Source organism: Pygocentrus nattereri, chromosome 21 (genome assembly GCF_015220715.1).
Source record: "Pygocentrus nattereri isolate fPygNat1 chromosome 21, fPygNat1.pri, whole genome shotgun sequence".
Lineage (NCBI taxonomy): Eukaryota > Metazoa > Chordata > Actinopteri > Characiformes > Serrasalmidae > Pygocentrus > Pygocentrus nattereri.
Genome location: NC_051231.1, coordinates 4,070,416 through 4,086,760, shown reverse-complemented (window position 1 = coordinate 4,086,760; position 16,345 = coordinate 4,070,416). Strand labels below are relative to the sequence as shown.

The window sequence follows — 16,345 nt, the reverse complement described above, 5'->3', positions numbered from 1 at the left end:
CTAAAAGGGGATGAAGTGTCAAAGAGTACACAATTTTTTTTCTCTCTCTCTCTCTCTCTCTCTCTCTCTCTCTCTCTCTCTCTCTCTCTCTCTCTCACACACACTCTCTCTCCCTCACACACTCTGCACTTGCTTCCTGCCTCCTGGTGGCCGTAGAAATGCAGTGCATTAGCGTCCGTGGTTGCTCACTTCACACAAACTGAACCCAAAACTACACCACCACTACCATTCTCTGTGGTCAATGGCTTTCACTAGAAACACAGTGCCTTTGGCTGTTGTCAGGACCAAAACCTCATATCCCCTAATCGGTAACTTTACAGGAGCAGCAAAAAACCTACTTTACTTTGAATGTAAGTCAATGGAACCAGAGTTTTTTTCTGAGTCATTTGGGCCGTTTCTTTTGGTCCATTCATCATGAAATTTACATACAGTGTAAAGGGCAACAGGTAGTTTCAAATTAGGTCAAAAACTGAAAAACGACAAAAATGGAGATACAAGGTTTTACTCTGACAACAGCGCTTTACTTAAGGGCTAAGGCAGGACTATGCTAAGGGGGGGGGGGGGGGGGGGGTTGGGGGTGTTGGAAGAAGGAGCAGGCAAACGACGTTAGGACAAAGTCGAGGACACTTGGATGCCATGTGCAAATACAGTAGAGCACTTCATCATACCAAACATTAGATTGTGTGCAATTATTTATGAGGAACAAAGTTTTCTTCGTCATAAAGGATATTAAAACAGTATTGTTGTTTTCAAAGACATAACGCTGGACCCATCACCACGTTTGATTTACAAGGCACCTTTAGATGCTTGAGTGAAATATTCATGTCTGAGGTAAAATCACAAAGTGACAGTGTTCGGAAAATTAAATACTACCCTTAAAAAAACCAGTGAGTGTGGATGTTCATTTGTTTCAGTGACCTTCATTTCAACCAACTTCACGAGTTCTTTTAGCCTTTTTAGTCGGAAAAATGATAGTGATAAGAATGAAATCGTCAATATATCCCGGTCACGTATGTGCCCATGTGAGTCGGCGAGTATGTATGATGAATCATAAAGGAAAAGGAAATACAGGAAAAAATAAAAGGGATTCTCACAAGGATGTTGTTACAGCATCTTCCATACAAACACATACACCACTAGTATACTGTAATTAATAGCAGAGGACCTGAAAGAACTACACTAAGTGAGAGACGGAGAGTCTCTTTCTTGTTTAAATCCGTTTACCAGTCGTTTTTTTTTCAAAGGGATGTACTTTTTGAACACTGTAGTTGTTGTTGTTGTTATCAAATATTGTAACACATCATATTTGATGCGGCTTTCCAGAGCAATTTCATTAAACAGGTCTGTTTTGGTCAAGCGTGTCACAAGAGTGCTGTAACGTCAGTGCCTGGTTGCATAGAACATCATAAGTAATTACATAATTACAAAAAAAAAAGACCTTAAAGGTGCAGTATGTGAAACTTAGTGGCATCTAGTGGTGAGGTTGCAAACTGCAACCAACTGAACACCCCTCCCTCACCCCTTCCTTTCCAAGCGTGTGGTAGAATCTACAGTGGCTGTCATTTTTCCACGTCTTTCACGACAAGAATTCACCCGCCCTCACTTTTTCTTGTGCTAATTAATAAACGTGATTTGTCAAAATCTGGGTTCTCAAACTGAGTACCACAAATTGATTAGCTAGAACCGACCACGACTGATACTTCTTCCTTACATGTCTCCCAAACGCCACTAAATTCAAGCTGCTGCTTCGTGGTAAAAATGCGAAAAGCCACTCTTTAGAGTCAGCGTTTGGTTTGTCTGTTCTGGGCTACTGTAGAAAGGAGCCGCTCCCTATGTAGATATGAAGGGCTCATTCTAAGCTAACGAAAACACAACAATCTATAGTGACGTTATGATTATACATCAATGAAAACATGGATTTGTATACTATATTCCATTCCGTCCAATAGATTCAACTAAATCTTACACATTGCACCTTTAATGAGGTCTAAAACTAGGGGTTAATGTGTGACTTGGTATGGTTTTTGTTATTACATCACTTAGTCTTCTCAGTTTGGCAGAATGCACAATGTTTTTTGTTTATTAGTGTTAAGCAAATACATCACACAGCCGTTGAGAGTCCCTGTGGCGTCAACCGATCCTGCTAGCTTAGCCACCGATCTATTATCTAATAAATACAACCAAGCTGCCAAGCAACATCATAGAGCAAGCAGCGGTTTTATGTTTATTCAGCACAAAATGAACCAGAGACAAGTTTTTTTTTATCCTTCCAGTCAGAGAAAAGAAGCCAAACTGAGGAAAGGGATCTAGCTAACCTTGCTAACATTAGCTTTTAGCTCACAAGTAAGTAATCCATTCTCTCTGTTGTGATGGAGATTAAAACAACTAATGAAGATTCAGCTGCCTTAGATGTTCAGCTTCCCAGCAGCAACGTTAGCTGTCTAGCAGTTGCAGCTTTTCAAAAGATCCTCCCACCTTCGAGATGCATCATCAGCAGGGTGTTCTCCTTGTCTTTAGATGATGTAGCGATGGTTAAAATGTTCATTTTGGCTTTTAGTCTCTCTTTAGACTCCCTTTTATTTTTGTTGAATATGTTTTTTAAGCGTATGATGGACCATAAGTCTACACGAGGCTTTTTTAGTTCAAGACTAAGGCCCAGTCCTATTCCAGCCCTCGTTCCCGGCTAGGGGTGGGGTGACCCTATTCTTGTTGAGATAGAGGGGTGGGGTGAAGTGGTGGGGCTACATGACCCTCCAAACGGAGGTTTTCTCAGAAACTCCAAACGGAGTTATGAGAAAAAAAGAAAAACCAGCCAGACGGAGAAGAAGAGACCAAAGAAACCCACAGATGTGAGAATTTTCTCTGTTAAACAGTTACGACAACCGCTCTTTTATTATTATAATTTAGTGTTGTTTCAGTGGATTTTGGTCATTTTCTTCATAAAAAGCATAAAAATGTATGTTAATGTTTCGATAGGTAGCTAGCTAACTTTCCCGTTCCACCTTAAATAGACCAGAATGTAACTGCTGCACCATTTAAGGTGGAACGAGAAAATTCGAACCAGAATCTGGAGAATATCTGACTTCAGCTTCACATCACTGAAGAATTAAGGGGGGGTGATAATAAATAATTGCCCCCCTCATTGAAGGCGTATGATCCCTAAATGTAACCAAAGCCCAGCAGTGAGGAGCTGAACTTTCCCCTCCTCTGCTGTCCCTGCAGACGGGCAGGGTCGCCTACAGAGCGGCGCTGGTAGCTCTTAATGAAGTGATGCTCTTTTTATTTGAGGGTCTCATTTCAGAGGGAAGATCTCAACCACTGACCCTGTAACTCAGTTCCAAGGCCTAAGGTGACACTTGAAAACAAGAGGTAGGCGTAAAAGTAAGAAATGGGACTGGTCCTGATTCATTTATCAAGAATTATTAATTCAAGAAAACAGCAGGGGCTTAGCGAAACCTTAAAATCGGTAAGGAACTCCAATTTTTCAGACAAGATGATGATGATGATAACAGACTACAGACTGGGAAACCTCCGAATTTGAGCCCCTTAAAATCCCAGGCATATTACATACTAAGGCTTATTATTCAGTGACTACAGGGACTTCAGCGCAAACTGCCTGAGCTGTTCTTAGGTTATAGGAGTGTGTGATAAAACTGGCCATTCAAAGGGATTAACACAAAGTCAGGCAAGCTAACTGTCTCCATGGCAACAGTCAAACTTGACATAAAACAATATCTGATCAGAGAAAACTGCTGTTTTTAGCCAAGAAAACATTTAAGGTGTTCACTGCACTGCACATATTTAATATCTTTACTTGAGTGAAATCTAAAGCGTTAAAGGAAACTTCAGTGCTGTTATGCAACCAGGCACAGACCCATGTCCAAAAAACGGTATTCATGAGAATATTCCAGCATTCTTTACAGAAATGTAAGAGTGTTTTGGCCTATATTGTTCAAGGCTCCAAGGACCCGGGACAGCAGGAGAAAGCCAGGCGTTTGTTTACCACTCTTTGGGGAGGTAATAGACTCTAATCATATATAGCAGTGGCGAATACAGTTGACCTCAGTGTGTAAGGTCTCCAGTTTCCTGTCTTTCAGCTGTGTGTATCACTGAGGGAAGGTTTCAGGAGACGGGCGGGCAGGTCGGACACGGAAGGGTCAGCTACAGCCATTTGCTTCATAGTGATGTTGTTCATCTGATGTACACCTTCCTCTTTTGGGTGGCCACCATATCAGCCATTAGAATATGCTCTGCCGGCGGTTCTTGCCCCGACCTGAAATTAGAAGGAAGGAAACGAAGCATCTATCGTTAAACGAGTGCGTATCAAAGATTCACGTCGGCTTTATTCCTACGCGGGGTTTCAGGATTGCAGCTGTGCTACTGCAGCGCTCATACATCTAGCAGGATTAGTGGACTAAAAGCTGTCCAGGCAGCACGAAGCTAAGTGTGATGAAGAGCAAGCACTAAAGGAATACCTGGGGGCTGAAAGACAGAGCTGCGATGGCCTGGGTCCTTCTGCAGCTGCACCTCCTTTAGCGAGAACACAGACGATGCTAGAGGCAGAGGAGAGATTTAAAGGCCCAATCAAGAACCTGATAAATGCTCTCTTTTATTAGAGAGGTGGGCGTACTCACTGTCTGGTAAGGAGTGGATGTTCTCTCCCAGGCTGAGGAAGTATGTGTGTGTCAGCGACGCCTCGGCCGAGATCCTTTTCTTGGTGTCGTACTGCAGCCACACATTAGGAGGTTACGCATTAGGATGTGTTTGTAGTGCAGTAGTGATAAATTAAGGACATACATGGAAGCGAGAAAGCAGAACAAAATTGATAACAGTTGACTACAGCACTGATAATCAGCTCCAGTATCGCGCTGCTTGTGTTTTCTTTCCCTTCGCACAGCTGATTCAACTCATCAGCTCATTACCAGGGCCCTTCAGGAGATGCGTCAGGGGTGTTAGAGCTAGAAAGGTATTAAAGGCTGCAGTGAACAAAGAAGCGCTGACTGGGACTGAGCATCTTTTTATATTTAACCGTCTATTGCACAACGTTGCCTCAGGGCAACGAACTAATTCCCCTCATTTTTCTATAAAATTATACATATTTAAAGGCAACAAAAGCGTTAACAATGAAGGGAAAAGTTTGAGTAAGGCAATAAAACGCATGTACTTGGTCATCCTCTCTCTTAGTGGGCACATTTAAACCTTTCAGAACCTTGCAGAAATATGTTTGTTGCCTAGAAGCAACATTGTGCGACAGTGGAATGGATTTAGCCAATCACAAGCCGGGTCTCACCACTTCAGGGAACACGGCTCCGTGTCATTTCTTCCCATTGTCGCACAATGTTGCCTCAAGGCAACGTATTCCATAAGGACCCCCGCACACATTATTTCTTTTAAATGTTTTTGAATTTAACAATCGAATAAAAAAAATATAAAATATAAAATCAAGGACTATGCATTAAGATCTCGTTCCCCTGCCTTACTAAGTCAAGGCCACACATTAGGATCTCATTCCCATACCTTACTAAGTCAAGGCCACACATTAGGATCTCATCGACATACCTTACTAAGTCAAGGCCACACATTAGGATTTTGTTCTCATGCCTTACTAAGTTGACGGCTATGCATTAGGATCTCATTCCAATGCCTTACTAAGTTGTGGCTATGCGTTAGGATCTCATTTCCGTGCCTTACTATGTCGTGGCCACACATTAGGATCTCATTCCCATGCCTTACTAAGTCAAGGCCAAGCATTAGGATCTCATTCCCATGACAATATGTCATGGCAACACATTAGGATCTCATTCCCATGCCTTACTAAGTTGATGGCTATGTGTTAGGATCTCATTCCCATGCCTTACTATGTCGTGGCCACACATTAGGATCTCATTCCCATGCCTTACTAATTCAAGGCCACACATTAGGATCTCATTCCCATACCTTACTAAGTCAAGGCCACACATTAGGATCTCATTCCCATACCTTACTAAGTCAAGGCCACACATTAGGATTTTGTTCTCATGCCTTACTAAGTTGACGGCTATGCGTTAGGATCTCATTCCAATGCCTTACTAAGTTGTGGCTATGCGTTAGGATCTCATTTCCGTGCCTTACTATGTCGTGGCCACACATTAGGATCTCATTCCCATGCCTTACTAAGTCAAGGCCAAGCATTAGGATCTCATTCCCATGACAATATGTCATGGCAACACATTAGGATCTCATTCCCATGCCTTACTAAGTTGTGGCTATGCATTAGGATCTCATTCCCATGCCTTACTAAGTCGTGGCCACACATTAGGATTTTGTTCTCATGCCTTACTAAGTTGACGGCTATGCGTTAGGATCTCATTCCAATGCCTTACTAAGTTGTGGCTATGCGTTAGGATCTCATTTCCGTGCCTTACTATGTCGTGGCCACACATTAGGATCTCATTCCCATGCCTTACTAAGTCAAGGCCAAGCATTAGGATCTCATTCCCATGACAATATGTCATGGCAACACATTAGGATCTCATTCCCATGCCTTACTAAGTTGTGGCTATGCATTAGGATCTCATTCCCATGCCTTACTAAGTCGTGGCCACACATTATTTTTATGTATATAGGATGTCAACAGCAGGGCTCTGTAAAACACTGGAAAAAACCTTCTGTGTAGTTTTCTGTAGATTTTTTTAAAATGCTGATGTGTTTAGTTGGATTTAGTGAAGACGTTGTTCCTGGTCCTGAGCTCACCTCATCCTGACTGTTTTAATGTTAAAATACCTGATTCTGCATTAATCCTGCACTTTACTGCCATGTACATGCATAGAAATATATGGCATATTTACATATTTATTCTGGTTCATTCCACAACTACCTATACCACGGCTCATATATATGCGCGAGGCGCTGCTCCTGTAGTGTGTCTGTGAGTGGCTTGGCATTAGCATCTGTGAGCTCCAGCTATAACCTCCCCATTCCCAAACATACCACTGCATCACACAGCGTGTCCCGTTTGTCACAGTCTAGAACCGGCTGTGATTACTCAGTGCGGCTCCTGATGTGAAACAGGTGCGCGGCCCGCGCTCATTAAGCGCGCTGTCACCGTTAACGGATCGCCCTGCTCCTTCATCACACTGAAGGGTTACCCGTCATGCTCACGCTGCGGGACAGAAGCCTATCTGCAGACAAGCATGCGCACCGCGACTCAGTGCCGTATCAGTGATAGTAATGACAATAAGAATAATAACAATGGTAATTATCTCTTGACAAGCTTCCAACCCCTATTATAATAAGATTTACTCTTATACTACACTGAGCGAAGGTCAGAGACCATTCATCATTTATTTAATGTCCAGGTAAAATGGCCTTTAAGTACACGGTATGCATTTTTCAGCATTAGGATGAATATATAGACACACACACACACACACACACACACACACACACCGGTCAGGCCTAACATTCTGACCACCTCATGGTTTCTGCGCTCATTGTCTATTTCATCAGCTCCACTTACTGTATAGCTGCACTTTGTAGTTCTACAGTTACAGACTGTAGTCCATCTGTTTCTCTGATACTCTGTTACCCTGTTCTTCAGTGGTCAGGACCCCCATGGACCCTCACAGAGCAGGTACTGTTTGGGTAGTGGATCATTCTCAGCACTGCAGTAACACTGACGTGGTGGTGGTGTGTTAGTGTGTGTTGAGCTGGTCGGAGTGGATCAGACACAGCAGTGCTGCTGGTGTTTTTAAACACTGTGTCCACTCACTGTCCACTCTATTAGACACTCCTATCTTGTTGGTCCACCTTGTAGATGTAAAGTCAGAGACGACAGCTCATCTGCTGCTGCAGAGTTTGTGTCGGTCATCCTCTAGTCCTTCATCAGTGGTCACAGGACGCTGTTGGCTGGATATTTTTGGTCGGTGGACTATTCTCAGTCCAGCAGCGACACTGAGGTGTTTAAAAACTCCAGCATCACTGCTGTGTCTGATCCACTCAGACCAGCACAACACACACTAACACACCACCACCACGTCAGTGTTACTGCAGTGCTGAGAATGACCCACCACCCAAATAGTACCTGCTCTGTGAGGGTCCATGGGGGTCCTGACCACTAAAGAACAGGGTACGTTCCTAAGCTCAGTCTTAGAAGTTGGTCACATTCATTAAGTAACTTTATCCCAAACGTATTCAATGATCTTCAAAAATATCTCCTGAAAAATGAATAACTTGTGCTAACGTGTATTGAAGGACTGCTTTTTGTCCAGTGTGGTATGTGATGCCTGTATGTTCTAAGATTTAAACAGAATATGCCATAATATGGTTTGTTTATATGGGGAGATGAAACATACCTGCTATATATCAGCCATATTTCCCTCATGAAATAATGATTTGACTAGTATGTGCTGAGTCACTCTGTGGAAACGTACTTTTTGTGTCCTTAGCGTTTACAGATATATTACACTTCAAAAACTTGCTAGGGTTACAATTTATTAATATTTTAAACAAAAACAATACGCTATTTGAACAATTCCACCTACTTGAGCCTCAATTGTACAATATTGGTTTTTAAATCAATCATATTGAACTTCAAGCACCACAGAAGACCTCGTCCCCACAAGGCCAGGGCCATATTTGGAGGTAAAAAACATGATTTTCTACCATTTTAATTGCAATAATAGTAAAATCCATGACTATGAAATATATGAATTTGTAGATATAAAGAAAACAAATGCCAAATAGATATTATAAAATATATAAAGAAAGTTCCCCAGGAGTCGTGTCACTGGTGTCACTGCGTAACAAAAAAACGCATGTTCATGCTGATGATGTCACTTGACCTCCTTTGACCTGTTTTCTGAGGATCTATGAACAAAACAGATCAGTAAATTTCTTTGGGGGCAGTCATGGGCTGGAGGTTAGGGAACTGGCCCTGTGTGAGTGTGTGTGTGTGTGTGTGTGTGTGTGTGTGTGTGTGTGTGTGTGTGGGTGTGTGTGTGTGGGTGTGTGTGTGTGTGTGTGGGTGTGGGTGTGTGTGTGTGTGTGTGTGTGTGTGTGTGGTGTTTCACTTTACGGATGGGTTAAATGCGGAGGTTGAACTTCCCTGGTAGTGGGATCAAAAAAGTATCACTTAACTTAAAAGCTCACGGTGAGTCTTTCAGTTCTCAGAGATCTTCTCATTCAGCTCCTGATCTCATATGAAGCTTCTAGCTGACGTCACTGGTGTGACCGACTTTATTCTGAAGTAATTGTGACAAAATAGAATATAAATGGATGAAATGACATATTTTAGTGGGCGTTCCCTGATGGACAGCGTGTGGTTTGTTGCTCTGTAGCAGTTATTTTGTGAAATTAACTTTTCATTAAAACGTCTCTGGTGTTTCATTTATTATGTGTAGCACCAGTGACGATCAATAACACCAGTGACTCCTATGGACGGATAGAAAAATGGACGTTTCTGTAGAACCACCCAGTTGTCCCTGTTAATAAATGAGTAAAGTCCATCCATCCATTTCCTAATCCACTTCTCCGTCAGGGGGGAGCTGGAGCCTATCCCAGCAGTCTTCGGGCGGAAGGCAGGATACACCCTGGACAGGTCACCAGTCCATCGCAGAGCAGACAGACAGACAGACACTCACACCCAGGGGCAATTTTAGCACGTCCAATCGACCTGACTGTATGTCGTTGGACTGTGGGAGGAAACCAGAGGAACCCCACGCAGACACGGGGAGAACATGCAAACTCCACACAGAGAGGACCCTGGTCACCCGGCCGGGGAATCGAACCCAGGCCCTCCTCGCTGTGAGGCGACAGCGCTACCCACCACGCCACCGTGCCGCCCAGATGAGTAAAGTCATAATGAGGATTTTCTCTCTAACAAAAGCATCGCAGTTCTGCACGCTCTCCCTCTGTCTGTGCACACCGGAGGCCCACGACACTAACAGCTCTTCCAGCTCTGCCTCAGCTTGACTGAGGCAGAATTTAGCAGTGTCAGCTCGCCTTTGTTTACCTGTGGTTTGATAGCGGTATAAACCTCTCTGTCTGACACTTCCTGCCGCTAACTCTAATTGGACTTTGAGAAGTAGGCAACCAGTGAAGAGCCTGCAGCAGACGCCTTCATCAGCCACCCGCATCTCAGCCAAATTCGACTACTGAGCCCTCGACAAGATCCTGTTTTTGCTGGACAGCTCAGCGAGTCTGCCAGGAATAGCCAATGAACGCGTTTACATGCACACAGGAGTAGCCTCGAACCAGACTCAAGTAAAAGAGCTGTTACTTCAGTGGAATCACAACTGAAGAAGTAAAAGCAGCGACCAAAAAACTTCTTCTGAAAAGAAGTGTCAGGTCAGAAGAACTTCTCAAGTTGTGAGTTGTTTGCAGAATTGTTTTCAGCCTCCAGTATGTATCAGCATAAGAACCGAAGTTTGATAGGAATTGTTTTGGTTTTCACTTTTTTGAGCCCTTTGTTGTGGCGGTTGTGAGCTGGAGGTTAGGGAACCAGCCTTGTGACCGGAAATTCGCCGGTTCGATCCCCTGACCTGATAGGACACGACTGAGGTGCCCTTGAGCAAGACATCTAACCCCCAACTGCTCCTGGGGCACTATGGATAGGGCTGCCCTCTGCTCTGGGCAAGTATTCTTAACTAGTGTGTATGTGGTGTTTCACTGCACAGATGTGTTAAATGCAGAAGTGAAATTTCCCCGTTGTGGGACTAATAAAGGGTAGCGTAAATAGTAAGGAAGGTACTGTCATCAACAGAGAATAATTCAATTGTAAAGTAAACGCAAATTATTAAACTACAACTGAGCAAAAAGTTGATTTCTTTGCTCACAAATGTACTTTTGGACAGGAAAAACGTCAAAAATGAACATTTTACGGGCTATTTTTTAAATGGCTAGATCAAACACAGTCAAAATAGATGCTGCAGATATTTTGTTTTCACATTTCACTTTAAAATAGTTCTACACTACACATACTACACTATATGGCCAAAAGTATGCAGACACCCCTCCTAATTACTGAGCCACAGTGTTTCAGCCACAACCAATAATAACACATGAATTAAATCAAGCACATAACCAAACAATCTCCATTAACAGACTTTAGCAGTAGAATGAATCATACTGAAGAGCTCAGTATAACCTGTTTTAACTGTGGCATTGTCAGAGAATCCTGTTTGCCAAGTCAGTTTGTGAAATTTCTGTCCTGCTAGAGCTGCCCCATTCAACTGTAAGTGTTATTCTTGTGAAATATAAGAGTTTAGGGGCACTCACAGAGCAGTGCTGTTGAGTGCTGAACCAACTTCATATTAACCCCTTAAAATCCCAGGCGTATTACATATTAAGGCCAAATCCCATTTCACTCCTACCACTGAGCCCTTAGTCCCCAGTTTTATGCATTCATGTCTAGGGGTAGGGTGTCCTGATTCTTGTTGGGATAGAGGGGTAGGGCAAAGTTTTAGGGCTACATGGCTTTCCAAGCGGAGGTTTTTCAGACTCCAAACGGAGAGTTATGAGAAAAAAAGCAAAACCGGCAAGACAGCTGAACAAGAGACCAAACAAACCCACAACTGTGAAAATTTTCTCCGTTAAAAATGTAGAAAAACCATCATATTGTCTTAGTTTAATGACGTTTCAGTGTATTATAGTCATTTTATTCATAACAAGCATAAGAAATGGCTAATAGCATGCTAAAATCTCAGTAGCCAGTTAGCTAACTTCCCCGTTCCACCTTAAATAGTCCAGCAGTTCTGACGCCTGAAGCGCCAGAATGTAACTGCTGCTCCGTTTAAGGTGGGACGGGAAAATGTGGACAAGAATCTGGAGAATATCCGACTTCAGCTTCATATCACTGAAGAATTAGGGGGGGTGATAATAAATAATTGCCCCCCTCTTTGAAGGCGTATGATCCCTAAATGTAACCAAAGCCCAGCAGTGAGGAGCTGAACTTTCCCCTCCTCTGCTGTCCCTGCAGACGGGCAGGGTCGCCTACAGAGCAGCGCTAGTGGCTGTTAATGAAGTGATGCTCTTTTATTTCAGAAAGGAAGATTTCAAACACTCAAAAAACAAGGGGTAGGGGCAAAAAGAAGACTATTCAGGAACTACAGGGACTACAATGCAAACTGTATAGCTATTCTTAGATAAAAGGAGTGTATAACAAAACTTTGGGCTCGCCAGCAGGTCCTGGCCCTTTAAGGGGTTAATGCCCATGGTTTTGCAACAAGCTCATACAGGTGCAATGCATAGGTGTCCACATACTTCTGGCCATGTGTGTTTAGATCTTTTCGTTCCCTTCTGAAAATCTGTTCATTTATGATGCCTGTTTACGTCAGCAGCGTAAGTAAAACACAAAAAACAGGAGGAGGTTGTGTGGCAACGTCCGTTTGTTCAATAAGACATCAATAAGTCCACGTCGGAGTAGATCGCAACATTATGAAGCACCTCGCTGGCCTTTTCACAGGGTCTGTGCTCATTAGGAAAGTTATGGATCGGTACATACAGGCAATCAACAAGATGAAAGATGGAATAATGTGATATTAACACTGTGTGAAGGGACATAAGGGTCTATTTCTCCTACATGGCTGTCAACTATGGCTATCCTCATTATCTCTCAGGAGCTGTTCTGAGAAGAATTGCTATCGCTGTGCATCACAAACATAGATTACAAGCGGAGCATGGCTTCAACTCCTGGATATAAATTAAGCTTAGGTGTGGATTAAAAGGGATTTTCAGTGGGAAGTCACAGTTGTTGGTGTGATTTAGCTCAGAGATGCGCTTATTCTGGGTCTAGGTTACTAAAGTTTAGATAAAGTTTAGATGCTAAAGCAGTATGAGGCCCTATAGGAAACCCATTAAACATTGAAATCTTTCTAAAAATTGTGTAATCATTTTCTGAACACGGCGCTGCACGGTTTACTGCTTGACGAACATTTGCATAGCGTTAAAAATAAGACAAAAATAAGACCACCTATATCTGTCAGCTCAAATGGCAACTTGCCTTATTAATAACAAACAACCTATATAATTACCAGCCGTTCGTGCACCTTTAACACAGTCATACTCACCAGTAGAAGCGCTGAGAGGAGGTCAATACCCTCTGTGTCCAGCCTGCAACCACAAATTGGAAAAAAAGTGAAAAAGCCAAAGCTAAATGACCGAATAAAGCATTTGCCAGGTAAGTATGCAGGAATTCCATCTCTTTCCCTATTATTCAACGCTCCTTTGAGAATTCAGTGAGATGCATTCTATCAATATTAGTTTTCTGTGTTTCATGGGATGCGTAGTGGATAGATGCAGTTTTGGACTTCGGCTACCTGGGAACGTGGTTTATAAGGGCCTGGGCTCTATACTGGGGGAATAGGTAGGACTTGAACTCCTCATTAGCAGAAATTCCTGGCCAGGTCTCCTCAGTTGGGGTCCCTGGATGAAAAGAGGCAGAATACATTATTGTCTACCCTGCACAGATGGTGATAATATCATACGCCGGCAAAGAAATATTTCTACACTCAGAAAAAATAATAATTATGGCTGTCATAAACATTAAGCAAACATTTTGCATAAACCTTACTTTAAAAAACATAAAAAATATACTTTACTTGTTTATTTTTATTAGACGCAGCCCAATCTGGACAAGTCCACAACTGATTTAACTGAACTGACGAAACAGTGATGCGCATTCGCTTCATATGTGTTTTTAATGTTTTTGACCAAATATTAAAGCTTCATTTGGATTATTTTGAGAGATACTCCAGACAAACACCAGCGCACTAGCTAGCTGGCATGTGTGCTAGGTCTGCTGTCATGGTAACGGGTTACAAAGGGTAGATTAAGTAAACAATAGGAGGGATTTATGGTGAAGCTGTATTTAAAGTTGTATTACATTAATATTCAAATCAACAGTTCACGGTTTTTGTAACTGTAGGTGACCTCGGCATGTTAGCACAGCGTGAGGTGGCTGATAGCGTTAGTTGCTGACCGGCGTGATGGTCAGCATGAGAGCTGCACCTCAGTAGGAACATAAACATCTGCTTTAATTAGTAGTTCACTTACGAGTGAACAGAAATTCTAAACAAGGGAATTTGATCATATATAAAGTTCTGTTTACATGAGTCTGTAATGTGACTCAGTGAATACTGTTAAATACAGTCAGAGCCAGGTTTAAAGAAAATGATGGTCTATTTAGCAGAGATTTGTTTGAATGTAACTTGAAAGTAAAGTATCTACAAAGCATCAAACGTGGACTATCCAAAAGAACTGCATGAATGCGAGCACTTCTAATTTAAACGTTATTTAATTCATCGAACATGATGGAGAAACATGAATTATAATACCTTTGTTTACATTAGATTTATGTATTTAAATTGAATGGAAAGTTTACATAATTAAAATACGTACGTTTTCACTTTGGGGCTTCAATGTTTTTTTGAATGCACTGCAAAGCGGATTAGATTTGCAAAACGAACGAGGCCCTTTGTGGGACTCGGGAACCAGAGTGAACGTTTCCTTCGCAACCTGAACTTCCCGACAGGTCTTTAGCTGCAGTGACACTTCACTCACGGAAATCTTTTTACAGAACGCTGTAGTTGTCAAAGGTTAACCGTACCCATGAGGCGAAAGACCAGGTGCAGCTCCTCCTTGACAGTCGAGCCGGGAAACATGGGCCTCCCCGTCGCCATTTCGTACAGAATGCACCCCACGCCCCTGAACCCAAGACAAGGAACCGTCACTTTGAAGCACAATGCCACGCTCTACTTAATTCCATTATATTCTGCAAAAAAAGCGCATTCATTCCAAAATAAACGAATAAATCTTGACATTTACACGCAGCAGGGATAATTCGCATGAAAGACTGGATTCTAATAGATTTTCTGGCTTTGGTTAAGGTGAATTTGAAGATGGTCTCTGCACCACGCTTTGATTTCTAGTCGTGGTGGAAGGCTTGCCATGGGAAGTCTGTGAGCTGTAGATATCAGGAAGAGACACGCGGCTGCCGTCACACATGGATTGATTAGTCTACCGGGCTAATCCCGGAGATTACTCCAACACACAGGGCTTTTATTGAGCACTACAGTCTGAGATTTTGTAGAAGAAAAGAAAACGTTTGTGTTCCTGAACCAACAACTCAAGTGACCTGAGGAATAAATGTGTGTGACAAAGACGAGGCGTGACTGTAAAAAGCGAACAAGCGCTGCTCGCGTGGGTCCTGGAGGAAACGAGGTCTCCAAGCCAGAGAAGAGTGAGACGTTTGGTAAGACGAGACCACCGTTTCTCAGTGAGTGAGGTGGTGTGTGCCTCTATAGATGAGATTGAAAATTCGAGCAAGAATCTGGAGAATATCTGACTTCAGCTTCACATCACTGAAGAATTGGGGGGGGTGATAATAAATAACTGCCCCCCTCTTTGAAGGCGTATGATCCCTAAATGTAACTAAAACCCAGCAGTGAGGAGCTGAACGTTCCCCTCCTCTGCTGTCCCTGCAGACGGGCAGGGTCGCCTACAGAGCAGCGCTGGTAGCTGATAATGAAGTGATGCTCTTTTTATCTGAGGGTCTCATTTCAGAGGGAAGACCTCAACCACTGCCCTGTAGCTCAGTTCCAAGGGGTGAGGGTGACACTCGAAAACAAGGGGTAGGGGTAAAAAGAAGACATGGGATTGGGGCTTAATATCCATTTTGACAACAGTATTGATATGCGTGTATAAGCTTTTTCTCCTATGCCTTTTCCTGTAATGGTACGCAGACTATACCAGCAGGTGACGTGCAGATCAGCAGGTGCTCACCACATGTCTATAGGTGTCGAGTACTCCGTAGAACCTAGCAGAACATCAGGGGGCCGGTACCACAAAGTCACCACCTCGTTGGAGTAGGTTTTCGTCGGGACGGATTTCGCTCTCGCCAGGCCTAACGAGCCAAAGAGGGATATGAAACATTCTTCAGCTGGGAAACAAATGTTGCCTGGTAACCCAGTAATTGGCCCAGTGTCATCTTGAGATTTATGTAGTATGAAAGTTCTAAAGCATGCTGTTGCTGAGGGGAATAGAACAAGGATCACTGCTATTCCGTGTGAAACCAGCCAAAGTAAAGCCGCGCTGGCGTAATCGGCTGAAAGAGTCTCACCAAAGTCAGCCAGCTTGAGTTCTCCCTTTTCATTGATGAGCAAGTTCTGTGGCTTGAGGTCCCTGTGTAGAATCTTTCTCTTGTGACAGTAGGATAAACCGCGGAGAAGCTGGAACATAAATATCTGAGAGAAAAGAAGAGAGAGAGAGAGAGAGAGAGAGAGAGAGGGGAAAAAAGGGGGGGGAGCATAAACTATAAGAATTATTAAGAGGAATTAATATGGAACTTTTTTTTTTGGGACCGTGGGGA

At 43.0% G+C, this 16,345-nt stretch overlaps 1 protein-coding gene across 2 annotated transcripts in view; it reads right to left on the bottom strand.

The window, feature by feature from the left end:
- Nucleotides 1-3,274: 3,274 nt before the first annotated feature.
- cdk18 (cyclin dependent kinase 18) overlaps nucleotides 3,275-16,345 on the bottom strand; it is a 66,980-nt gene continuing 53,909 nt past the window's right edge. For both annotated transcript variants that reach the window (XM_017714800.2, XM_017714798.2), the window contains 8 exons: nucleotides 16,097-16,220; nucleotides 15,760-15,880; nucleotides 14,585-14,682; nucleotides 13,296-13,401; nucleotides 13,047-13,089; nucleotides 4,635-4,725; nucleotides 4,476-4,553; nucleotides 3,275-4,273 (listed from right to left, as the gene is read on the bottom strand). In XM_017714800.2, the coding sequence (XP_017570289.1) occupies nucleotides 4,239-4,273; nucleotides 4,476-4,553; nucleotides 4,635-4,725; nucleotides 13,047-13,089; nucleotides 13,296-13,401; nucleotides 14,585-14,682; nucleotides 15,760-15,880; nucleotides 16,097-16,220 (696 nt within the window). In that variant the 3' untranslated portion in view covers nucleotides 3,275-4,238. The remainder of the gene's footprint in view (nucleotides 4,274-4,475; nucleotides 4,554-4,634; nucleotides 4,726-13,046; nucleotides 13,090-13,295; nucleotides 13,402-14,584; nucleotides 14,683-15,759; nucleotides 15,881-16,096; nucleotides 16,221-16,345) is intronic.